General features: G+C 38.5%; 1 protein-coding gene across 1 annotated transcript in view; it reads left to right on the forward strand.

Moving 5' to 3' along the window:
• The window catches only part of LOC131956925 (complement C3), a 78,437-nt gene that overhangs the window by 2,897 nt on the left and 49,179 nt on the right, over positions 1-26,361 (forward strand). Inside the window, exons 2-19 of the mRNA XM_059321560.1 lie at positions 975-1,193; positions 5,962-6,128; positions 7,333-7,533; positions 11,547-11,617; positions 14,729-14,860; positions 15,129-15,171; positions 15,296-15,389; positions 16,108-16,207; positions 17,665-17,904; positions 18,787-18,990; positions 19,725-19,844; positions 20,099-20,191; positions 21,010-21,210; positions 22,794-22,949; positions 23,091-23,165; positions 23,588-23,693; positions 23,961-24,143; positions 25,280-25,412. Of these exons, the coding sequence (XP_059177543.1) occupies positions 1,132-1,193; positions 5,962-6,128; positions 7,333-7,533; positions 11,547-11,617; positions 14,729-14,860; positions 15,129-15,171; positions 15,296-15,389; positions 16,108-16,207; positions 17,665-17,904; positions 18,787-18,990; positions 19,725-19,844; positions 20,099-20,191; positions 21,010-21,210; positions 22,794-22,949; positions 23,091-23,165; positions 23,588-23,693; positions 23,961-24,143; positions 25,280-25,412 (2,381 nt within the window). The 5' untranslated portion in view covers positions 975-1,131. The remainder of the gene's footprint in view (positions 1-974; positions 1,194-5,961; positions 6,129-7,332; positions 7,534-11,546; positions 11,618-14,728; positions 14,861-15,128; positions 15,172-15,295; positions 15,390-16,107; positions 16,208-17,664; positions 17,905-18,786; positions 18,991-19,724; positions 19,845-20,098; positions 20,192-21,009; positions 21,211-22,793; positions 22,950-23,090; positions 23,166-23,587; positions 23,694-23,960; positions 24,144-25,279; positions 25,413-26,361) is intronic.

Below are 26,361 nucleotides of genomic sequence, written 5' to 3' on the forward strand. Positions count from 1 at the left end.
TCTATAATTCAACTACATTTTTTTAAAGCATGATTTTTATATACGTCATGAAAGTTAAAGTGATAAAAGTTCACGTTTCTTACAAAACAATCAATAGAGCAGTTGGAGTAGAGTTCACGAGGAAAGGATGTTTAAAATGATAAAAAAATAAAAATGAAACGCAGAGCGTTTAAGTTATTTTTTTTTTACTTTTTATTTTCCGTCATGCGTGAAATCTGGAGAACGAAATTTCACAGAGCCTATTCGTTTCAAACCGAACCGGTAGGTCTAGTTCCAATGGCATTGCATTGCAACATGTCTTTTGTCACAACAAGTTTTTTTAAAATTGAGAAACGTTGTTATTGATTGTTAACGGAACAATTTCATCACGATTTTACACACTTATTTAACGTCAAGCGATTTTATTTTAAAAAAAAGAAAAAAGAAATTAAAACCGTTAACTACAAAATATTAGCTAAAGGAAGAGAATTAACAAATATAGTTATATAAATAGTAGTGGAGTTCGATATTTAAAAAAAAATCATTTATTCTTCAATTAGTCCGAATAATAAACAATATTATTATACATTGTACACATTATTCATTTATTTATTTTTTGTTTAACCTTGAACTCCGCTTCTGTCCCTTTCTGACCTGTAATGGATACATAACAATGTCAAGCACTCGATTTAGCCGTCTATACATTGTGTCGAGTAGAGGAAAGGGGGGGGGGTGAACTGCTTTCACACACATAGACCAACTCATGTATTTCTATCTTTCTCATACATATAAGCATATAAGCACACACACACACACACACACACACACATATATATATATATATATATATATATATATATATATATATATATATATATATATATATATATATATATATATATATATATATATATATATATATATATATATATATATATATATATATATATAAAACCATATAAATGCAAATATATTATCAATAGTTAAATCTGCAGACAGTGCTAAGATCTACACGTATAATTCCATTATGAACGTACCTATTACTACTGATAAAACTACCAAACAGTTATCAAACTCGTAGGAAAACTAAACTCCAACCATCTACCAGCTGATGGTACTGGTGATATTATTCGCTTTGGGAATCTGTTCATCATGATGTTGTTGTGTGTGGTGGCCGCCGTGTTGATGTACCTATCGGCAGGTGTCGTGTGCAGGTGAGTTGCTTGTCGATGTGTGTGAGTAGAGATTGACTTATTCAGCTTGTTGATGTTTTAATGTATAGAGTATACATAGACTTAATCAACTTTTAAAAATTTTTTAATGTATAGATAAACTTACTGAGCGTTTTGATTTTTTTATGTATAGATAGACTTACTTAGTCTTTTGATTTTTTAATGTATAGATAGACTTTCTTAGCCTTTTAATGTTTTAATGTATAGATATATTTGCTTATCGTTTTAATTTTTAATGTATAGATAGACTTAATAAGCTTTTGATTTTTTAAATGTATAGATAGACTTACTTAGCGTTTTGATTATTTATATATTTAGATAGACTTGCTTAGCTCTTTTATTTAACAATGTGTGAATAGTTAGTCTTTCCCAACCTTTGTATTTTTCAATTTTGAATTGCTAGTCTTTTTCTCAGTTTTTTTATTTTTTTTATTTTTCGATGTATTGATAGTCTTAGTCAGCTTTTAGATTTTTCAGTGTGTGAATAATTAGTATTTGTAAGCTTTCGATTTTTTAAATTTCGTGTTAGACTAACTTAGCCTTTTGATTTTTTAATGTGTGAGCAGTTATTTCTTTCTCAGTCTTTCAATTTTTTAACATGTTGATAATCTTACATAGCTTTTTTAAAATTCCAACATGTGGATAGGATAATTAGGCTTACTCCCCTATTAAAAACTACACTTACCCAGAGCCCAGAGGCTTAGCGAGGGGGGGGGGGTCGGGAGGGGTGCGGACCGAATCGGGTGACACCACTTACGGGGGGGGGGGGGTGACACCTGGGCAAAAATAGTAAAATATATAGAAAAATTTTTTAGGGGGGGGGGGGGGGGTGCAAATCGAAAGTTCGAGGGGGTGCAAATCAAAAATTGAAAGTTTGTCCCAAGGAAGAGTCGCTACGCCCCAGGGGGTGACACCATTTAGTGCCGCACCGGGTGACACCCGACCTCGCTACGCCACTGCACTTACCTTGTGACATTTAGTTCTTTATAGTCCGTTTTGTTTCTGAGACCTCGGTTACCTGAAGGAAAATTGTGATAGGCGCTAAGCTTAACCGGTAATTTCTTACACACGACTCCAGGCGGGTACCAGTTAAAGCTGAGTGAACTCAGAGACTTCATAAACTTCATACGGAACCAAACTCGGACACTCTCGGTTCTGTTGTCCGTCATTCTCGCCAACACGAAGACCCGTCCTATTTATAGAATAATACAGGGGGTCGGCAACCAGAGTTTCTTCCAGACATCTCCCCCACCCCCCACCGAACAAAATGGAATATATATAGAAACATATATAATTTTAACAGTGTCCACCCCCCCCCCCCCCCCAAAAAAAAAGTGCCGAAGAAACAGTGTCGGCAACTTTAAAAATAATTCGTCGATCACAGAACTAGGGGTTACAGGGTTTGGCTTGTGAGATACATATCATTATCCTTATCTGTTCGTTAGGTACCCATCAGTGCTACTGACTTTAACCCGGATTCGAACTAGGGTTAGCAGTCTAGCGCAGGAGTCTATCGGGCTACCACTAGGCCACGCCGTCCCGTGGGATAAATATATGTAAACCAGAGGTCAACAACCTGCAACTTGGCACCAAATACGTCACTATATGTAAAAAAAAAACAGCATTTTCCATTAAATAAGAAAACATTAAGAAAACAACCATTAAGTAAATTAACCGGGCTAATGTACACGCACATTTTTTATCCAGTTTTAAAATTGAGCGTCAAAACTTGGATGTGATTTTAAGTGCTGCTCATTCTAATATTTCTTGGCAGAAATAATTTTAAAATGTTGCTTTTTCACGTTAATAATACATAACTTTCTGCCAAAATAAACTGTGGGTAAAATCTATATTTAAATTTTTCTCGATTTAGTTCTAATAATTCAAACTATAAGAACGTGTATTTTTTCTGTACGCCGTTTTAAAATTGTTCGAGCAGAAATAATTGATGAGAATAACTCTTTGCTGAAAAAAAAAGATTGCCGATCATTGAATTAAAAAGGACTTCACACGTTCTTTGCTTAAAAAAAAATACTACCGATCCTTGCATTAAAAATACATTTCAAGTTCTTTGCTAAAAAAAAACTAGACTACCGAACGTTATGTTAATAAAACAAATTAAAAAGAAGACTTCAATTGCTTTTTTATTTTAAAAAATAAAAAGGTATAACCGACCCTTGCCATAAAAATAGAAGACATAAAATGCAGATCGTAAGGTCTAAAGCACTCACTTAAATACATTTTAGTATTTTTTAGTTTTTTATTTAAATTGTTTTAGAACTTTCCTAACATGTTATAAACTTGTTTTTTAGGAAATGAAAAATGTATGCTCAAAACTGAAAATTCTGGAAAATTCGTAATAATAATTAAAGCATAAGAAATTGTGTTTTGAACTAATTATATGGTGTTTGCTTACATGCTCAAACTTTAAATAACTCAATTTTTTTTGGTATAGACCAAGGGTCGGCAACCTTTTGAGGCGGAAGAGCCAAAAATAAAACTTTACATGATTTCACAGTTTTCAAAGAGCCACTAACAATATTTTTTTTCAACATTATGGTATTTGATTAAGATTAGGTAAATAGATTTAAAATAAATGGGTTTAAGTCTGAAACACTATTTATTCATATAAAAACATACACATGTTTTCGCACAAAACATAAGTATTTTAGCCAGGATTTTGCTAGGATAATAAAATCAAATTATATAACTGTAGCACTATCCCTACCCAATTTAGAAGCTTATAACTAAAAAACTATGTCACAGGAGTCAAATTAATGGACATAAAAAGTGACTTCTGAATGAAATAACAATTAGTATTTAAAATATTTTTTTTTTAAATTGCACTTCGGTAGTGGAAAGCATGGAACCACTGCCACGGGGCTGGCCACAGCACAGTTGTGGGGCTGGGTCTTGTGTTCATGCAGCTGTCAGCTGCTTATATACGCTCTACTCCACCTATTATCATTGTTTTTATCTTCTTTAAAAGTTGTTTTATAAAGTATAATATTTTTATTAGTTATACATATACAATACTATCATTATTATGGAACTGGCGAGCCGCATCTTGACATCAAAAGAGCCGACCCCTGGTCTAGACAAAAGTTAACACCTTGTCTCTGGTATAAATATCGTCTGGTGTTGGTCGTCTGCTCATAGTCTCCATCGAGCCTACTTCACTTCCGGTCAAGCAGGAGATTGGCCATCTCAGCCCCATGATGAGCGTTGGGTTCGTCTCTCGTATAAACGAGTATTAAGGGGTCGTCCATAAACGACGTCACACTCGTAGAGGGGTGAGGGGGGCCGTAGTTTTGTGACGGTGTGCGATGAGGAGAGGGGGGTGTGTTCAGATGGTGCACACTTTTACGTTATAAAAAAAGCAATGTTAGCAAACGAATTTTAGACTTTATTTTGCGTTTTAGAATACTGTTTTAATAAATTGATTAAAATATTCTATGTTGACGTCAAAAATAGTTTTCTTCTTCCAGCGCACTCAAAAGCTTGTTAAAATTTAAGTTTTTAGTAGATTTCATTTTGGATGTAACTACGTGGTTGAAACTACGAAGGTTTTTTTAGCGCAATTTCCATTCTGGAGAATTGCGTTTATTAACTCGTCTTTTCTGGGAATGAATGGATGGATGGATGTGTGTCCGCAGCTTTAAGTCGTATCTCCTCCTCAACGAAGCAATATCGAAGACTAGTTCCAAAAGCAAATATGTTAAGCAAGTTACCAGGATGAACATAGGCCAAAAAAATTCCGGGTTTCTTTCATGGATTTCCCGGAAAAGCCAAAAAAACCTCGCAAAAATGCAGTTTTTGGCCCATATCTCGGCAACCAGACCACTTAGCGACTTGAAACATGTACCAATCGATTCCTGCCATAATTTAGAACAATATTGCCTAAGAAAGTTTTCAAAAATATCCTTTCGTTCGGTCACAAATTTTTTTTTGAATTAATTAAAATTTGGACCGAATTAGTAGGCATTTTATCCAACCACACCACACGCGTCATCACGTTCATTAGCTGCGCCATCACGTTCAATGGCTGCGACATCACGTTCGGTAGCTAGGCGCGCAATGGTTTTTAGTCATGTTACTCTATTGTAAATAAAACATGCAAAATACTGAAAAAAAATTAATAAAAAACGTTTTAATAACTAACCAATGGTTTTACTAACCCTGTTCTTGATTTACGCTACGACAGAGCTATTTTTAGATAACATAAGGAAATAGCGCTAAAATTGTCACTAGACTTTTTTAATTACTTGTTTCCTTTGAAAAGACTCCTATTCCTATCTCAAACTCAGAAATGTAGTAAATATCTTTATGATTTCAATAGTTATCTACTCTATTTAGATCTACAACGCTGTATTGCTTGTTTGCATTTACATAATTGTTTCATCGACAGTTGGTATGATTTTAGATACCACCGATGTCCAATAATAGACTCTCACAAAAAAAGGTGTGTTAGGTTGTTAGTAGTATTGTAATCTCGACTACTTTTATGGTGAGAAATTGGGGTTAGGTGTATGGTAGGACCAGGGTTCGGGTTAGGTTTAGCATTGAGATTACCAAGCCATGTGTGTATTTAGTTAACTACCAGTAACCTTACACCCCCTTTTTTTTAAAGAAGATTCTATTATCGGACACTGGTATTAAAATTCCGCCAATCGTTGTATTAAATGTGTTTTAATCTCAATCCACAACCCCCCGCCCCCTTCTCTCTTCACCCCCCCCCCCTCCACCCCAGCCCATTCCACTTTGTCGTTCTGCCCAATGTGCTGCGTCTGGAGACGGAGGAAGTGGTCAGCCTCACCTGTCTGGAAGCAGAGCATGACGTCACGTACAAGATCTACCTGCAGGACCATCCCGACAGGAGGAAAGTTTTCTTCCAAACAGTGGCAACAGTCCCGCAAGGTGAGGCTCTGTTTGGGGGTTAGTGGGGGTTCTGTCGGGGGTTTTTTTGTATCTGTTTTACACGATTGTGAGGCTCTGTTTAGGATTACGTGAAACCAGAAGCGTAGCGAGGGGGGTGGGTGGTGGGTGCGGACCGCACCGGGTGACACCTTTTAGGGGGTGACACCAAGCCAAAAAATAGCAAAATATATAGAGAGAAATGATAATTCCACATGATTAAGTGATTAATTCGAGTGGTATATAGTCTTTTAAGAGTTGCAAATCGAAAGTTTGAGAAGGGGGGTGTGCAAATCGAAAGTTTGACGGGGGGGGGGGGGGGGGGGTGGGGGCGGTTGCAAATCGAAAATTGAAGGTTTGTCCCCGGGAAGGGTCGCTACGCCTCTGGGGGGGGGGGGGGGGGTAACACCATTAAGTGCCGCACCGGGTGACACCCGACCTCGCTACGCCACTGCGTGAAACTTGTGATTTTGTATCAGTTTGGGGGAGATGTAGGCTACGTATTGGGGTGAATTCGTATCATTTGTAGATAAACTCTATGGTCATTTAGGTTATTTTGTATCAGTTTTACATGAAGGTGAGGCTCTGTTAAGGGTTATGGGTACGTGTTGGGATGAAGGTGTATTAATTAATTGTAGAAGGTCTAGGGTCTTTTTGTTTAAGAGGGGGTGTGTAGATGCGTTTTATGGTGATTTATAACGATGTGGGGGGGGGGGGGGTGTACAAATGGTTAAAAATGGGTGAGGTCTTTTATGGATGACCCCAAACTATAGAAAAACACTTTCATACAACACAAAAATATTATGTAGTCTCTCGTAATTTTGTTATCCTGAGTTTATCAATATTAAACTCTTGATTGTTTTCACTTATGTTTTTATCATCAACTTAGAAGTAACTCAATCTTTATAATTATCTCCCTTCACATTCTTTTAATTTATTCTTCTAATCGCTCTCCCTTGAATATATCAGGTGAAGTTTTTAACTTATTTTTTTATCAGCAATTTAATAGTAACCCAATTTTTTATAGTTATCTCCCTTCATATTCTTTTTTGTTTATTCTTCTAATCGCCTCCCTTGAATATTTCCAGGTGAAGTTTTTAACTTATTTTTTTATCAGCAATTTAATAGTAACCCAATTTTTTATAGTTATCTCCCTTCATATTCTTTTTTGTTTATTCTTCTAATCGCCTCCCTTGAATATTTCCAGGTGAAGTTCGAACAGTGAAAGTTGTGGTCAACGTTGCTGACCTTCCCCAACCTTTGACCTCACCACTGTTCGTTCAGCTGGTCGTGGAGACGGTGGATCACGAGCCACCTTTCAAGAAAGAAGCGACCCTATTGGTTAACGAGAGTCCTGGATATATTTTCATCCAAACAGACAAGCCTCTCTATACGCCCGACCAGTCAGGTAAGACTCGACTAAAATCATCCCAAATGCTATACATATTTTTGTCGTGAGATATTTTGTCTGGGATATTTTGTCTGAGATCATTTCTCCATGATATCATTTGTCCTGATGTATTTTGTCCTGATTTATTTTCTCCGTGAGATCATTTGTCTTGAGATCATTTGTCCTGAAATCATTTGTCCGTTACATATTTTGTCCTTGAGATCATTTGTCCTGAGATAATTTGTCCTGAGATCATTTGTCCGTTACATATTTTGTCCTGAGATCATTTATCCTTGAGATCATTTGTCCTTGAGATCATTTGTCCTTGAGATCATTTGTCCTGAGATCATTTGTTCTTGAGATCATTTGTCCTGAGATCATTTGTCCTGAGATCAATAGTCCTTTAGATCATTTGTCCTTGAGATCATTTGTCCTTGAGATCATTTGTCCTTGAGATCATGTGTCTTTGAGATCATTTGTCCTTGAGATCATTTGTCCTGAGATTTGTCCTGAGATCATTTGTCCTTGAGATCATTTGTCCTTTAGATCATTTATCCTTGAGATCATGTGTATTTGAGATCATTTGTCCTTGAGATCATTTGTCCTTGAGATCATGTGTCCTTTAGATATTTTGTTCTGAGATAATTTGTCCTTAAGATAATTTGTCCTTGAGATCATTTGTCCTGAGATTTGTCCTGAGATCATTTGTCCTGAGATCAATTGTCCTTGAGATATTTTGTTCTGAAATCATTTGTCCTGAAATCATTTGTCCTGAGATCATTTGTCCTGAGATCATTTGTCCTTGAGATATTTTGTTCTGAAATCATTTGTCCTTGAGATCATTTGTCCTGAGATCATTTGTCCTTGAGATCATTTGTCCTTGAGATCATTTGTCCTTGAGATAATTTGTCCTTGAGATCATGTGTCCGTTAGATATTTTGCCTGGGATATTTTGTCTGAGATATCTTGTCATGGAACCATATTTATATGTGTATATATATCCCCATCCCCTCCCCTAAACCAGTATTTTGTTAAAGTTTTATTACCAGTACCGGAAATTCCAATATGAGAATCAAAAAGCTACGGTCTATTGTAAATACCTAATTAACGCTACTGTAAAAACAAATATAATATATTCAAAATATAGAAATTTGAATTAAAATGTATCACAGTAAAAAGAAAAAAAAATTGTTTTCAAGTCGATATAAAAATTTTTTTTTTTTTTTTGAAAAAAGATAGTGTTGTTGAAAAAGCGCTGCGCATAAATGTCTTGTAAAATCCAAATTAAGCAATTAATGAATTAGTTATTGATTTTACACCCATTAATGTGACAGTAACGACTCATTATTTTGTTATTGACGTCAGAGTTAAAAACATGTTTATTTGCCCCCCGGGGGATTGTCTACCGTCTATGGGTGGGGTAGGGGCGGGGGTGTGGGGAGCGGAAATCGAGAACTTGCATAGCTAATTTTATGGAGTATATTGTAGAGTAAGAAAACTTGCCTGGCACGATTGGGACAGAGGGAAATACGGACTCCTACATGGTTGTCGTGAAAATGGTTAATCTTATAATGGGTTAATACAGAGTTGGGGTCAGGGTTGGGTTCAGACGTTCGATACAGCTAGTGGGACGTCTAAAAAAGACGTCAAACAATTTGTACCGGTAAGGGACGGTGTGGTTGAATGGTAGAGCGTTTGGCTGCTAGCCCGAAAGTTTCGATTTCGGACCTCGGCTCGGACTTGTGATTGTAGGACGTCCTTGAGTCCACTCAGCTCTGATGGGTACCTAACTCACGTCGGGGAAAATAAATGAGGCTGGGTATAGCGCTGACCCACCATCCCTTCATATGCCGAGGTTTACTTCATCTTAACTCATACGTCTAAATCTCTCTACAGATATACATCGAGACTACCAGCAAGGACGCCCCCCCCCCCCCCCACTAAAATAGTAACAAAGCGTCACACAATTCCCCTTGGTCCACGTCCCCGAGCCATCACTGAAACATCCTCACAGTTCCCAGTCCCTGCTCACTACAACTACCATCAAGTCCCCCCCCCCCCCCCGCCATGAACATAACATCACATTCCATCACTTACCATGTTAAACCACGTTACAATTCAACACTCCCACTAAAACATGTTCACAAAGTTCCAACCTACGAGTTACAATCATTCAAAATTTATAACGTTTTTAATCATTTTAAAAGAAGAGGAACAAAAAGGAATGACGACAGACAGACAGAGGAAGTGACTTAAATAAAAGCTTGTAAAAAATATACTCACACAGAACATTGTCACAAAAATTAGACCTCCCAACATTATTAAATGTATAAGGTCATTCGTTTATGGACGATATAACAAAGAGCAGTGTCGATAGGTCAAAGGTCATTCCATTATGGTCGATATAAACAAATAGCAAAGTGCCGATAGGTCTTCGATCTACAAACCTAAATCGGTCTCATAACTTTCTAAAAATATAATAAAAGGGATTAAAAATATCTTAGAAGCAGTACTAATTTAATAAAATGAATGCGTTTATTAAAAAAAAACTATTTTTATGTGAAGGTTAGCCGAGATGTTAAACTTAGGCGGGTTTTGTTGATACGGTTAGGGTTAGGATCAAATATAGTCTTGGTTATGTTGTGAGTGTTATGATTAACATGTAAAACGAGTTAGACGAAATAGCTTCCATAATCATTGATTGTTGACATGAATAACAATTATTACTTCATCGAGGCCGTAAAAAAAAAGTCTACGTGAGTTGATTTCAGATATTTTATATTTTAAAAATCAATTTTATAAAAACTGAAGATGCAAAGAGCCTGGATTTTTGACGTCTAAGGCCACGTTTCTATTTCTTTTTATCTAGCTTAAATTCTAACCTGAAGTTTCACTTAAGCGAGTCAACATTAATTAGCTGTATTCGAAAAAAACCCAGGTTTTTAAATATTTTTCACTCAAAATTTTGCCGATAAAAGTTTCTTAAAAAGTATACTTTTATACCATGTTTATTAGGGGGACATTTTGAGTCAGAAAAATAAAAATAAAACATTATTTTTAGTATTTTACATTTTTTTTCTAGGTACCATAAATACTAAAATAATATAATATATATATATATATCAATTTTTTAAAGCGAATTTCGACTAAATCCACACATTAAATTTTTAACAAGCACATTATTTTAACAACAACGAACACGATTAAAAATAAACAACAATGCATTGAACATTTAGAGTATTATCGTTGTGATCCATTTGCTCTGAAAAAGGTTTTCTTTTGAAATATGAAGAGAAACAAAATACACTCAGACTATTGTATGTATCGTTCTCTATCAATGTTTTCCTTTACCTTACCCTATCTCAAGTCATTAGCCCTAACTCTAATCTTAACCTCAGAACATAGAAAAACATCACGGTCTGTAGACGGAGTAACTCCTCCTTTCCCATCCTTTCTCGTTGGACTTGTTTAACACATGCAATGGGGGGGGGGGGGGGGGCGGGATATAAAAATAAAAAACTGTAACCCGATTCGGAATGAAAGAAACATAACCGTCAAGTTTGAGAGATACAAGTCTGAAATAAAATTACTAATTACATTCGTTTGTTATTTACCGGAATCAAGTCTGTCTTTTTTTCAGTTTTGTTTTTGTTTTAAGTTTCTGTTTCTACGTAAGGATCTCCCTCACTCCCATTCACTTGGTAACAAAAATATGTTGGGTTGCGTCGGGTAAGTTCAGGATAGATAAGGTTAGGTTAGGTTAGGTTAGGTTAGATTAGGTTAGGTTAGGTTAGGTTAGGTTAGGTTAGGTTAGGTTGGGTTGGGTTGGGTTGGGTTGGGTTGGGTTGGGTTGGGTAGGGTAGGATTGGGTTAGGTTAGGTTAGGTTAGGTTAGGTTGGGTTGGGTTGGGTTGGGTTGGGTTGGGTTGGGTTGGGTTGGGTTGGGTTGGGTAGGGTAGGATTGGGTTAGGTTAGGTTAGGTTAGGTTAGGCTAATGGCTATATTGACGTTAATCAAATTGTATCGTTTCAGTTTACACGCGAGTCATGACGTTAAACGAAAACTTCAGACCTGTACAATGGCCGTTTCAAGTGGACATTCAGGTAATGATAGAAAGTGGTGTCTTCTTAACTTCATCTCAACCAGCGTTATATATATATATATATATATATATATATATATATATATATATATATATATATATATATATATATATATATATATATATATATATATATATATATATATAATGGAACTATACTTGTAGATCTTAGCACTGTCTGCAGATTTAACTATTGATAATATATATATATATATATATATATATATATATATATATATATATATATATATATATATATATATATATATATATATATATATATATATATATATATATATATACATATATATATATATATATATATATATATATATATATATATATATATATATATTATGTATAAACGTATATAAACCCGTACTGTTACTACCATTCCTGCCATTGATTAGACCACAACATTCATTTACAATATCCCATGTATAGTGACCAAATTATCCAAAGAGAAGGTTTTTTTTAAATGTTGTTTGGGTCCTCACCCCATCCCCAGCAGCCCACTCTCATGAATGTCACATCATCACGGCCAGGGGAGACAAACGGGTAACGTTTGCATCCTTGCCAACCAGTTTTTGCCGGCGTGCTGTCCCCTGGATTTAGGGGTATCGCCCGTCAACACTAGGGATAAAAAAACGTCGTGACGCCCACCTACAATGTACCTAGTTGGCCACCTACACGGGGGGAGGGAGGGCACATCCACCCCCCCCCCCAGAGTCCATCATGGGGGTGGAGGGGATGGATGATGGAAAAAAAATTCTATTGAAACAAATTACTTTTCCATGTCCGCTTCCACCACCATGAATTTTAATTGATACTAGAATACCCGTCATCCGTTGGATAACTGTGGGTTTCGGGGGTCATCCATCAAAAAACATCACGTCTGTCACTCAGAGGCATAGCGACCCTTCCCGGCGCCAGGGGACAAACTTTTCGATTTTAACCCCCCCCCCAAGATTTCGATTTTCAACCCCCACCCCCTCAAACTTTTGATGTGCACCCCCTCCCCACTCAAACTTTCGATTTGAACCCCCCTCAACCTTTCAATTTATTTTCCAAACCATTTTGGCGCCCCAACATATGTCCCCCCGCCCGCCCCCTTCCCGCCTCCACCTCCCCCCGCCTCCCCTCCCCCCCCCTCCTCGCTACGCTACTGCAGTGTCACTTATCGTCACAAAAAACAGACCCCCACATTCAAAAATATGTTTCTTATCTTTTAAAAACACCGAAAACACCGATTTCGGACTATCCCTTCATATACTGACGTCACATGTGACCTACTCAACTCTACTTCACCTGCCCAGTGTCCCGCCAAGTCTCAGACAACATGTTTTTATCGTTTAAAAAACGATTCCAGCCGAGCATGTCTCTGACCACACTATCCTTTCATATGCTTAGGACAAAGAAACAGATGAACTCTACTTCACCTGCCCTGTATCCTGCCAAGTTCAGATAGGCATCTTTATCATTCACATCTACAAAAAAAAAATTGAAAAAAAAGATCATTGACATATTGGTCTAGAACCTGTGCCACCCGCATGAGAGCGGACTACGCTATCAACTTAGCTATTTACTCGTGACATGAATTTTTATACTATACTTTTGAGTCTCCGCGCATAGATCTAGATCTAAGTCTAGAAGTAGAATCTAGTAACTTTCAAATTAAATTTTATCTTAAATTAGCCAAACAAAGATTTATATAAAATAATTAAGGCCTGAAATAGATTCTAGATGTATTAAGGCCTGAAATAGATTCTAGATGTAGAATTTACATTAAGTCTAGATCTAGAATTTACATTGAGTCTAGTGACCTAGATCTAGGCTAGATTCATAACTTTCCTTCGACAGCTGATCTTTAGATGTAGAGAAATTTATTGTAAAACTAAATGAAAAAAGACAGTTTAAAATTGATATAAGTGTTGGAACGTAATAAATACAGCAAACGGACGTATTGTTAAAGTTATGACCGACAGAAAATTAGATTTAGAACGCGTTAAACTTTTGAATGGGAACACAATTTTCTTCGATAGACGCCGCCATTTTATTGTACTAAAGAGTAAACAAAAACCTGTGACGTCACTATTCCCACAAAGTTTATTCGATGTTTTAACATTTTAAAAAAAAATGGGTTACTCTACGTATGAATAAATCAATTAATTAATTAACGTCTTTAAATAAATTTGTGATTAACACTCTGTCTGCATTAAAAAAATATTCTCTACCTACATACTATTTTACAGCACTCCAGATAGAGTCGAACATATCACAATTTTCGATCGGACAAACAAAAAAACAAATAAATATTCAAACATGTAAACAAACTGGACTTTTAGTAGTATAAGATAGATTTCTAGACTCTTCCCCACTCAGACTCTTCCAGAGATAAAAATCTCTGGAAAAAAACAACGACACTGATCTAGCCTGACTACCGCCACACTGTGGGGGATTAACGCCTTTGTTAAATTCACATCACATTTCATCTTTGGATGAATATAGTTTACACGTCCTCCCACAACCCTCACACTCTCACGAAACCATCACACAACCATCACAAAACATTCACACAACCCTCAAACAAATCTCACAGAACCCACACAAACCTCCCACAACTCTCACATAACCCTCATATGACCCTCACACAACGTCCACACAACCTTCACACAACCCCCACACAACTCTCACAGCCCTCACACCGACACAACCCCTCACAACACCTCACACAGCCCTCACACCGATACAGCCCTCAGACTCCATACAACCCCTCACACCTTACATAGCACTCCAACAACTCCCACAACCCCCACCCACACAACCTCTCACACAACCCTCATATCTGTCTCCACTACACCTCACACAGCCCCCACATCCCACACAACCCCTAACAGCTTACACAACCCTCCCACAACCCTCCAACAACTCCCACAACGCCCCCACACCCCCCCACACACAACTCCCGACACAACCCCTCACACAACCCACCACACAGCCCCCCACAACCCCTCACACAACCCCCCACAACCCCCCCCCCCCTAACATAACCCCCCCAAAAAAACCCAACACAACCCCCCACACAACCCTCATATTTATCTCCACTTCCCAGAACCCAGACGGGATGACCATCAGCCGAAAGCTGGTGGACAACACGAAGGACCTCATCACCAAGGACGTCATGAAGATCCCAGACAACCCCGTCTATGGCAACTGGACCGTGACGGCAAAGTTCGTCAACGGGGTGAGTACATTTTGGTTGTTAGTTTAAAGGTGAGAATTGTCCTGGGATAAAGCTGATAGTTAATCCACAGTCAACAGTTACTCGCCAAATATCATTTCGTTGACTTATTATTTTAAATTAATTTTTTAAAAAATATAAATAAATGAATGAAACTCGTAATCATAATATTTTGAAATACCCCCCCCCCCCTTCCTTGCATTTTACAAGCGAATTAAAGTAACAATATCATTTTTTTTTAAATTACTATCAAATTTATCTTCCTTTACAGCTAAAAACGTCAAGTTCTGTGAGGTTTGAAGTTAAAGAATACGGCAAGTCTAACATTTTATGGTCCATATTAAACAAGACTAGACTAGTTTATTTAATATTAATTGAAATGCAAAAGTTAAGCTCTATTTATTTTGAAACATTTCCTTTATTTTGTTTCGTTTTCAGTCCTGCCGACTTTTTCAGTCAGTTTTCACATTCCAGACGAGGCGAAAGTTATTTTAGCAAACGATACGAACATTCGCCTGGTAGTAGGCGCCAAGTAAGGTCTTATCATTGTTCGTGTTGCTTATGTCGTCTCATTAATATCTGTGTTGCTTAAGTTATCTCATCAATGTTCTTGTTGCTTATGTCGTCTCATTAATATCTGTGTTGATTTTGCTAATGTCTCATCATTGTTTGTGTTCTCATACTGCCCAACCAATATTTGCAGTAGGGGTCGTCCATAAATGACGTCACACTCGTAAGGGGGAGGGGGTCCGTAATTTTGTGACAGTGTGTGATAAAGGGGAGGGGAGGGGGGGGGGTCAGATGGCGTGACATCACTTTTTTACATTATAAAAAACAATGTTAGAAAGCGAGTTTTAACCGTTATTTCGCGTTTTAGAAAACGGTTTTAATAAATTGTAATAGGAATTGATCAAAATACTCTATGTTGACAGAGTTCTGACAAGATTTTGGAAAAATATCGATGTTTTAAGAAAAATTCAACAGAAATTTTTAGGGGGGGGGGGGGGTTAGGCTGAGGTGTGACGTCATTTTAGGGGGGGGGGGTCTGGCGTTTTGTGACGACATGTGACCGGAGGGGAGGGAGGGAGGTAAAAATCGTCAAAAAAAGCGTGACGTCATTTATGGATGACCCCTTGCTTATGTCGTCTTATCACTATTTGGGGGGGGGGGGGGATGCCTGAAAGAAACTCTGCAGCCACTGCGTTTAACTATTGGATTGGTAGCGTTTTCAAATGACTTTTGACCTGCAGGTACACATACGGTAAGCCTGTGATCGGTCACGTGACAGTTATTTTTGGACTTCTCTGGCATGGTCACGTGTTCCACGTGGGAAAACAACGGAACTTACAGGTGGGTTTTCATTTGTCCTTTATAGGTGGGTTTTCATTTTCTTTTATAGGTGGGTTTTCATTGTCCTTTATATGTGGGTTTTCATTTTCTTTTATAGGTGGGTTTTCATTGCCCTTTATATGTGGGTTTTCATTGTCCTTTATAGGTGGGTTTTATTTGGTGGTCAATTAGCGATATGTTTTCATCGGTTGAATTTTTACGGGTCATTTTATGCCTCTATTCTAAAAGCTCTGCCTTGTGCCTGGTGCAACCTTCCCCCGCCCCACCCCCTCCCATTTGGCACTATCTACGTTACCGCTCTTCCACTACCTTTTAAAAAGAAAGGATCCATTCTAATTCTAAATAAACTAATTCATTCAAAATAATACAAAAAATCAGTCAAGGGAGATAATATGAATTTATTTCTCCTATAATTAAATCAACACTAAAGCTCATTCTTGCTTATTTTAACGCTCATCCCTAATCTAACTATTTTCCCCCTCACTTTCCCAGTTAAACGCCACCATTTTTTACTTTCTCGTATATACCAAGTATAGAGAAAGTCTTGTAATCGTGCAAAAAAAAAATCGAGATTTTTGCAAATCTCGACGTTTTACTACTCCCTGAGTCGGAAAAGCAGTTTTGCAATCTTGTCCGTATGTCTGTGTGTGTATGTGTGTGTGTGTCTCTGTGTGTGTGTGTAAACACGACAACTTGAGTACCGTTACAGCTAGGTTGATGAAATTTCATATATAAGTATTATATCAAAATCGTAGATCCGTATCAACTTTTGAGCAATTTCCGATAACCGGAAGTGGAACTTTTTCTACTTTCAATTATTCAAAAGCCTATAACTTGAGTATCATTTCAGATAGTTAAATGAAATTTCACATGTAAGTAACATATATATTTTTCTGCCTTCTGTCAAATTTTGAGTAATTTCCGTTGACTGGAAGTAGTAATTTTCCCTATTTCCGATTTCTCAAAAAAGGCATATGAATTTATAAAGTAGCCTACTAATAATATTCTGCACTATTATGCACATTTATTTGGCGTTCACTTGGTGTGCAATTCTTATTTTATTTAAAATGGATTAAAAATCATGTCTATTTCCCGAGTTGCCACCCCCTGTTATTTCTTATAAGAATATTCGAGAAAGTTTAGGGGAGATCACTCCCAATTTATTTCTTTACTTTCCCAGTTAAACGCCACCATTTTTCTTCTGCCTTTCCCAGTTAAACGCCTTCATTTTTTACTTTCCCAGTTAAATGCCACCATTTTTTACTTATATCTTTCCCAGCTAAACGCCACCATTTCTTACTTTCCCATTTAATCGCCACCATTCCTTACTTTCCCAGTTAAACGCCACCATTTTTTACTCTCTCAGTTAAACGCCACCATTCTTTACTTTCCCAGTTAAACGCCACCATTCTTTACTTTCCCAGTTAAACGCCACCATTTTTTCTTTACTTTCCCAGTTAAACGCCACCGGGTTCACGGAATGTGGGATAACCATGGACGAGCTGAGACTTCCGGTGCAGGCCGTCTGGTTCCCCAATGGCGGGAAACTCCATCTGCAGGCCGCGGTTACAGAGCTCGCTTCCGGTCGAATCGAGAAAGCCGATGACGTCAGCATCGTCTTCTCCGACCACCTGTACGTCATCAAGTTCACGCGCTCCTCCAGGCAGTTTAAACCTGGGCTGCCTTACGTCCTAGAGGTCAGTAGGTCACTGGGTCAGTCGAGGCCCTAGAAATCACTGTGTGACTTGGTCAGAAGGAAACCTGGCTGCCGTATATTTTAGAGGTCAATAGGTCAGTGGGTCAGTCGAGGACTTAGAGGTCGTAAGTCAGACTTCGTTCTAGAGGTCAGTTAGTAACTAGGTCAGTCTAGGTCCTAGAGGTCAGTTAGTCACTACGTCAGTCTAGGTATTAGAGGTCAATTAGTAACTAGGTCAGTCTAGGTCCTAGAGGTCAGTTAGTCACTAGGTCAGTCTAGGTGCTAGAGGTCAGTTAGTCACTAGGTCAGTCTAGGTCCTAAAGGTCAGTAAGTCACTAGGTCAGTCTAGGTCCTAGAGGTCAGTAAGTCACTAGGTAAGTCTAGGTCCTAGAGGTCAGTTAGTCACTAGGTCAGTCTAGGTATTAGAGGTCAGTGTATGACTGGGTCAGTCAGGAAAGGGAACCTGGCTCTCGTGTATCCAAGAGGTCAACCAGTCTGGAACTTTCAGGCTACTCGAGATGGTAGCGCTGCTGTCTACACAAAGTATGGGCACTCAAAAATTGTAGGCAGCTCTAGATCTAGATCTTTGATGTCAGTAGATCATTTAGTCAGCCACATAGGCTCTCAGGAATATATATATATATATATATATATATATATATATATATATATATATATATATATATATATATATATACGTATATATATATATATATATATATATATATATATATATATATATATATATATGTGTGTGTGTGTGTGTGTGTGTATGTACTGCTGTGCTCGTGTGTGTCTAAAAAAAGAAGATATATTCACACTTAGAGACGTTTTTAAAAAAGTTAATTAAGTAATTAACTTAAGACCTCTAAACTTGGACTAGATTGACGTGTACAAAGCCAACGGGGACCTGGGTTCGAACCTCCCTATTGCCGTCACGTGTAAAGCGACAACCTCTAAAGACAACACTGAAGAAACCATCTTACCCCTCCACCCCGGGGGCGGGGCCCCACTGCTCACGGACGCCAGGGGTCGGCTTACCGTGACCTACTTCATACCTGCGCACGTGCAGTTGGTTCAGTTCAAGGTGAGTGACGTCATCAGGTTACCTGCCTTTCCTTTGATTATTGCTTACCTTTAAAAAGAAAAATCTAATTTCAGCATATAACGTGTTACGTTTATTTAATTGTTTACTTAATATAAACAAACACACAAAAAAGCGTTTAAAACAATCGTTAAATATAGATTAAAAGTATTTAAAGATTACGCAGATTGTTTGTTGTTTAATATTACCAGTGGCCTTGAAGATTGATGAGTAGCTTTCATAAGATAAAATAAAAACAAAGAAAAACAAAAAACTCCCGTTCCGGCCAGGGTTTGGCCTGGCTTAGTTTAACGACTAGCAGCGATGTAGGTCAATTATTTAATATGGTATTTTACCTATAATTTCACAGTTGTTCTAGGAATTATTTTTTTTAAATTAATTAATAATGTATAAGCAAACGATGTTGTTCTCCTATTTATGGTATTTTAGCAACAATTTCACAATTTTAAATTGAAACGTACTAGAAATTTATTTTTTCTATTAATTAATTATGTGTAAGAGAACAGTGGTCTGGTACGGCTAACCCTATTGTGCGTGATGTTGTCTTACTTAGAACGGTATTTTGCCTCCGATGTTATGTTACAGCTTACCCTTCAGCGTAATGGGAGTTCATATTTCTATAAAATAAAGCGAAAAATTGCTTTGATAAATGTGGAGTAGAGTACGGCTAACCCAATTGTACTGTGACTATTTAAAAATAAAAATGTCACTTTCAGGTCTGGCCGCGAGACGTGAGCATTGACCAACTGACCAGCTCAACATTTGCCTTTGGCGTTAGTCCCTTTTACTCACCATCAGCCGTGTACATGCACCTGCAGGCAACACTAACAGATGTGGTGAGTTCCACCTAACAAAATCTTTTTAAAACATTAAAGGGAAACAACTTTAAAATAACTTCTTACAAATGTATACAGTTCATCTTATCTCCCTTATTTTATTCAACAAATAATAATCTAATAACATTTTTCCCTTCTTTTTGACCTTGTTAATAGTCTATTACAGGTATAACACGATTATTTATTACATTCTTTTATTAACAGTTGATGCAATATCAAAATTTATTATTTTTGAATATTTTTCAATTACTCAGAAACGTCAAGGACAGATGCCTAGGGCCGGAGATTACATAACTGTGTTGACCACATACACGTCAGCACCGGATATTGCTACAGTCAATCTGTTGGTTAGGCATGAATCATCTTGTCATTTTTTATTAATAAGGCATTAATCATCTTGACAATTTTCGTTCATTAGGCATCAAACAATTTGTCATTTCAGTAATAAATTTGTAATTTTGATAGTTTGTATAAATCTCTTTATTATTTTATTTGCTCGGCATCTTTACATATCTGTGTTTTTATACACATTCCTGGAGAAATGTTTTTGTTTTACCTCCAATAAATAGCACATTTGTTTTTTAACCTCTTGTTTCTTAATGGAAGTCAATCAACAAGTGCTAATTTTGTTCTCAAAACATAACAACTCTATAATACCTACCGCAGTGGCGTAGGCAAGGGGGGGGGGGGGGGTTAGGGGTGTAATAACCCCTCCCATGGACTCACACCCCTGTATATATATATATATATATATATATATATATATATATATATATATGATTTTACACATATGGAGAATATTTGAACCCCTCCAATGACTAATTCTTGGCTACGCCACTGACCTGTCATTTCTACTAAAAAAAAGTTCGGTTCAATTATGTCTTTCTCTGAAGCTTTATTGGATTGTATTACTGCTTATTTCGTCTAATTTGCATGAACAAATAATTTCGGCGTTTAATAACTCTAAAGCATATATCAATAAATAAGCGCGTTGCTTATTTCCTCTAACTAACTAAGCACCATCGTGAATCTTATGACAAAAGCAGATAATAAATAATATCCTAAAAAATAAAAAATATAAAATCTAAAATTGTAATGACAATATTTTACATTATGTTAAACTTACGTTGGATGAAGTCAATAACTGACTACCTGTCTGTCACAGATTGTGTCACGTGGTAAGATCGTCTGGCAGGCAAGCACGAGAAACATCATGGGCAACAGCACGACATTCCACCTGCAACTGACCAACGAGATGGCGCCCGGTGCCAGGATACTGGCATTCGCCATCAAGGGCGAGGAGGCGGGGGCGGAGGTGGTGTCCGACTCGGTGTGGATGGACATCATGGGGCAGTGTGACGGTGAGGTATGTTTTGTGACGGTGAGGTATGTTTTGTGACGGTGAGGTATGTTTTGTGACGGTGAGGTATGTTTTGTGACGGTGAGGTATGTTTTGTGACGGTGAGGTGAGATAAAGGTGAGGTATGTTTTGTGACGGTAAGGTGAGAGGTGAGACGGTGAGGTATGTTTTGTGACGGTGAGGTATGTTTTGTGACGGTGAGGTGAGATAAAGGTGAGGTATGTTTTGTGCCGGTGAGGTTAGAGGTGAGGTATGTTTTGTGACGGTGAGGTATGTTTTGTGACGGTTAGATGGGATAAAGGTGAGGTATGTTTTGTGATGGTTAGATGGGAAAAAGGTCAGGTACAATTTGTGACGGTGAGGTATGTTTTGTGACGGTGAGGTATGTTTTGTGACGGTGAACTGAGATAAAGGTGAGGTATGTTTTGTGACGTTGAGGTATGTTTTGTGACGGTGAGCTGAGATAAAGGTGAGGTATGTTTTGTGACGGTGAGGTATGTTTTGTGACGGTGAGGTGTGTTTTGTGACGGTGAGGTATATTTTGTGACGGTGAGGTATGTCTTGTGACGGTGAGGTATGTTTGTGACGGTGAGCTGAGATAAAGGTGAGGTATGTTTTGTGACGGTGAGCTGAGATAAAGGTGAGGTATGTTTTGTGACGGTGAGGTATGTTTTGTGACGGTGTGTTGACATTAAAGTGAGGTATGTTTGGTGACGGTGAGGTGAGATAAAGGTAAGGTATGTTTTGTGACGGTGAGGTATGTTTTGTGACGGTGAGGTGAGATAAAGGTGAGGTATGTTTTGTGACGGTGAGGTATGTTTTGTGACGGTGAGGTGAGATAAAGGTGATGTATGTTTTGTGACGGTGAGGTGAGATAAAAGTGAGGTATGTTTTGTGACGGTGAGGTATGTTATGTGACGGTGAGGTATTTTTTTTTGACGGTGCAGTATGTTTTGTGACGGTGAGGTATGTTTTGTGACGGTGAGGTATGTTTTGTGACGGTGAGGTATGTTTTGTGACGGTGAGGTATGTTTTGTGACGGTGAGGTATGTTTTGTGACGGTGAGGTATGTTTTGTGACGGTGAGGTGAGATAAAGGTGATGTATGTTTTGTGACGGTGAGGTGAGATAAAAGTGAGGTATGTTTTGTGACGGTGAGGTATGTTATGTGACGGTGAGGTATGTTATGTGACGGTGCAGTATGTTTTGTGACGGTGAGGTATGTTTTGTGACGGTGAGGTATGTTTTGTGACGGTGAGGTATGTTTTGTGACGGTGAGATGTTTTCTAGGGTTGATGTATGTTTTGCCATGGTGAGGTAAGATATGGCGAGGTATGTTTTGTGATAGCAATATATGTTTTGTGGCGGTGAGGTAGTATTTGCGACGGTTAGGTATTATTCGTGAAGGATTTGTAGGTTTTTGTAGTAGTGAGGTAGTTCTTGTGGTGGTAATGTGGGTTTTTGTAAGTAGAGGTAAGTATTTTACGGTGACGTAACATTTGAGTAGCTAGTTGCGCAGCTTTCGTTGTAACCTTTGTTTTGACCTGTCATGAAATGTTTCTTAACGCTAACCTAAATCCCATTCCCCAGTTGTCCATAAAACGTGAGGATGATAGCAAGAAAACCCTACGACCTGGTGACATAGGAACGGTAACTCTAACAGGAGTCCCCAACATGGTTGTCGGCCTTTTAGCAGTAGACAGCGCCGTGTACCACCTCAAAAACAGCTCACTAACTAGACGATCGGTGAGTTGTTTTGGTTTTTCTTTTCCACCAACACACTGTGTGTTTGTTTTGATTTGACGCCGTGTTTACAAGTTAACTAAAAGTTACATAGTTAAACTGTCAGTGAATTCAGTACGTGTTCTCTCCTCTTTTTTTGTGCAGGTGTTTCAGCAGCTGAGTGCGCATGACAGAGGGTGTGGTTACAGTGGCGGGAGAGACACGGCCAAAGTTTTTGAGGTGAGTGATTTTTTTTTTCTTCCACCTTAAAAAGGGAGGAGGGTGGGGATTTGGGTTGCAGTAGTCTTATGTAAATTTTTATTCTCACCCAGATTACCAACAACCTAACACACCTATTTTCGGAAGAGTCTATAATCGAACATCGGTAGTAGTTTAGATTAATTTAGTATTAGGTCAACTACCAGTAGCCCAACACCACTTTTTCAAGAAACTTCCATTTTTTGTGGCATTACGGGGCACTGGTATAACACAAACCATCATAAATCCTTCCTTATTTATTAAATAAATTACAAGGTAATTAACAAACGAGTTAGCACGGTCCAGTCCATTTCTTACGCCACCAGTATGACCGTGATTTCGTGAATTCGATCTTGACCCCCTACTCCCCAACATAATGACCTTTGACCTCTTCTCTCCTCCAGTACTCTGGTCTGACGGTGCTGACCAACGCAGGAGTCACCATGACGCCGAAGACTGTAGAAGGCTGTGCGGACAAGATGGTCAGGAAGAGAAGGTCACCTGAAGCGAGTAGGTTCGAATCCCACTCTGTCTAAAACAGACATTTTTTTCTATGTGGGGATGCATTTGAACTTTACCGGAAGGGGGGGGGGTTATGGGGATAAATAATTTATTTTCTGTATAAAAGGTTACATCAAACTTAGCTTTTTAACTTAGAAGTGGGTTGTCCGGGGTGTTTATGCTTGTGTGAGGATTATGCTAAGTGTTTTGTCCCTCTTTCTGTTACTGTTTCGTCCCGATATAAATTTCACTGGACTGATTTGTCTATCTGGCCAGAAAAGCGCGCGCTAGACTTGTGTTGCCTGGAGGGCGCCTCGTTATACAACGCCTCGCTCTCACTGTGTTACTATGCGTCACAGCAACTGAAAAAGAGGATGACCTTTGACCTGTGCGCGCAAGAGTTTTTCAGGTGCTGCAAAGACATTGCTAAAGGGAGGATATCACTAGATAGCTTGGGAAGTAAGTCTTATACGAGTTGTCGTTATTTGAATTAACTTATTGTTTCAAAAGAAAATAAAAAAATCAGCCTTAATAAATTAAACATGAAATCGAGTAACATTGTCCTTTGAAATTTTTTCAATTGGATGTATAAGCTTGAATCAAAAATTGTAAGTTATGTTGAAGAAGAAATTGTTTAGATATATAATAAAAGACTTCATTTAGAAATGTCAACTTACACTTCATTTGGCGTTTTTTTTTTTGTAATTGACTATTGCATCGCCATATCGTTAGAAAGGGGAATAAGGCACCCAGACACCCCCCCCCCCCGTCCAGTGGCGTCACTAGGGGGTAGGGGTGCGGACAGAACTGTATGACATCACCCAAGGGGGTGATACCCGAACGATAAAAAAAAATATCCAATAAGAAAGCCTGCTTTTTCCATTTAGTTTAAAAGTTTAATAAGTTGTTACATTTAATTATATCATTGGTAAGAGGTGGGCACGATTCGGGATAAGGGTGACACCAAAGTGCTTATAGTTTTAGTATATCAGGTACATAGTTATAGAAGGAAGTGGTGACACCATCCCGGGTATCACCCCAACTAGTGACACAACTGCCCCCCCCCCCCCCCCCCCCCCCACCATCCTCCGTCTACCGTTTAACTAAATTGTCTAAATCTTCCAATTACATCGGCCACTGAGCCAGTCAGTAACGCTTAGGAAAAGAGAAATAACCAAAAAATACAAAACACAGAACAAGCTAGGATTGGAAACAAAATGTTTTTTTTTTTTCAGATTAGAACTTTAGTGTTTTTTTAGCTTGTCTCCTCTAGGCTTTGCTGATGGTAATTTAACATCATCTTTTCCCCTTTCGTGTTATAAGTCAGTTGGGGTTGATGAAGTAGAGTTCATCTGTTTCATTACCCTCGGCATACCCTTCCTTGAATAGTATGATCAGCACTATGCCGAGCCGCCTTTATCTACCTAACGTGAGTCAGGTACTCATCAAAGCTGAGTCGACTCATAGACGACATCCAGGGATGCAAACTCGAGACTTTCAAGTTAGCAGTCGTGAGCTCTACCATCCGACCACGCCGTCCCAATGTAGTTTATAGTTAGCTTCTAATGATCGAACAGTTTTTCTTGTAACTTAAGGAATGATGGGGATACCGAAGCGGGCGGGGGACGAACTGGAGGTGGCACTGGATGAGGACGTGATGCAGATCAAGAACATCCCCATAAGGACAAACTTCCCAGAGTCGTGGTGGTTTGAGGAGTACAACCTGGGGTGAGTTCTTACAGCTGGCTCGTGGGTCTTTGTTTGGGTCTTAGGTGGGTCTTAGGTGGGTGGTGGTTTGTGGGTCTAAGTTGTGTCGTGATTTGGGGGTCTTAGGTGGGTGTTGGTTTGTGGGTCTTAGGTGGGTGTTGGTTTGTGGGTCTTAGGTGGGTGTTGGTTTGTGGGTCTTAGGTGGGTGTTGGTTTGTGGGTCTTAGGTGGGTGTTGGTTTGTGGGTCTTAGGTGGGTGTTGGTTTGTGGGTCTTAGGTTGGTGTTGGTTTGTGGGTCTCTGGTGGGTGTTGGTTTGTGGGTCTCAGGTTGGTGTTGGTTTGTGGGTCTCTGGTGGGTGTTGGTTTGTGGGTCTTTGGTGGGTGTTGGTTTGTGGGTCTTAGGTGGGTGTTGGTTTGGGGGTCTCAGGTGTGTCTTGATTTGTGGGTCTTAAGTGGGTCTTGACGTGTGGGTCTTACGTGGGTCTTAGGTGTGTTTGTGACTTGAGTGTCTTAGGTGTGTCTTGATTTGTGGGTTCTTGGTATGTCTTGACTTGTGGGTCTTAGGTGTGTCTTGAATTGGGGGTTCTTGGTGTGTCTTGAATTGTGGGTCTTAGGTGTGTGTTGACCTGTGGGTTTTAAGTGTGTCATAGGTTTGTATTATGTATCAAAGGTGTGTCTTTAATTGTGGGTCCACAAAGTGACCTAATTCATGGGCCATAAATGTATCAATGTTTGTTTGTGTGTGTCTTAAGTTGTCTTTTTTGTGGGCCAAATCTGTGTCTTCACTAGTGGGCCATAGATGTGACAGGACTTTTGGCCCATAAGTCTGTCCTGGCTTATGGGTCATATGTGTGCCCCCATGCCCAGACTATATGTGTGTCCTAACACACTGAATGTATGTGTGTTCAGACAACAGAAAAAAAATCCATTTGTCTGACACTATGCACGGACATACCTTTGTCCTGAATACC

This window comes from Physella acuta, unplaced genomic scaffold, assembly GCF_028476545.2.
Source record: "Physella acuta isolate Inbredline_101_S28 unplaced genomic scaffold, ASM2847654v3 ptg001186l, whole genome shotgun sequence".
Lineage (NCBI taxonomy): Eukaryota > Metazoa > Mollusca > Gastropoda > Physidae > Physella > Physella acuta.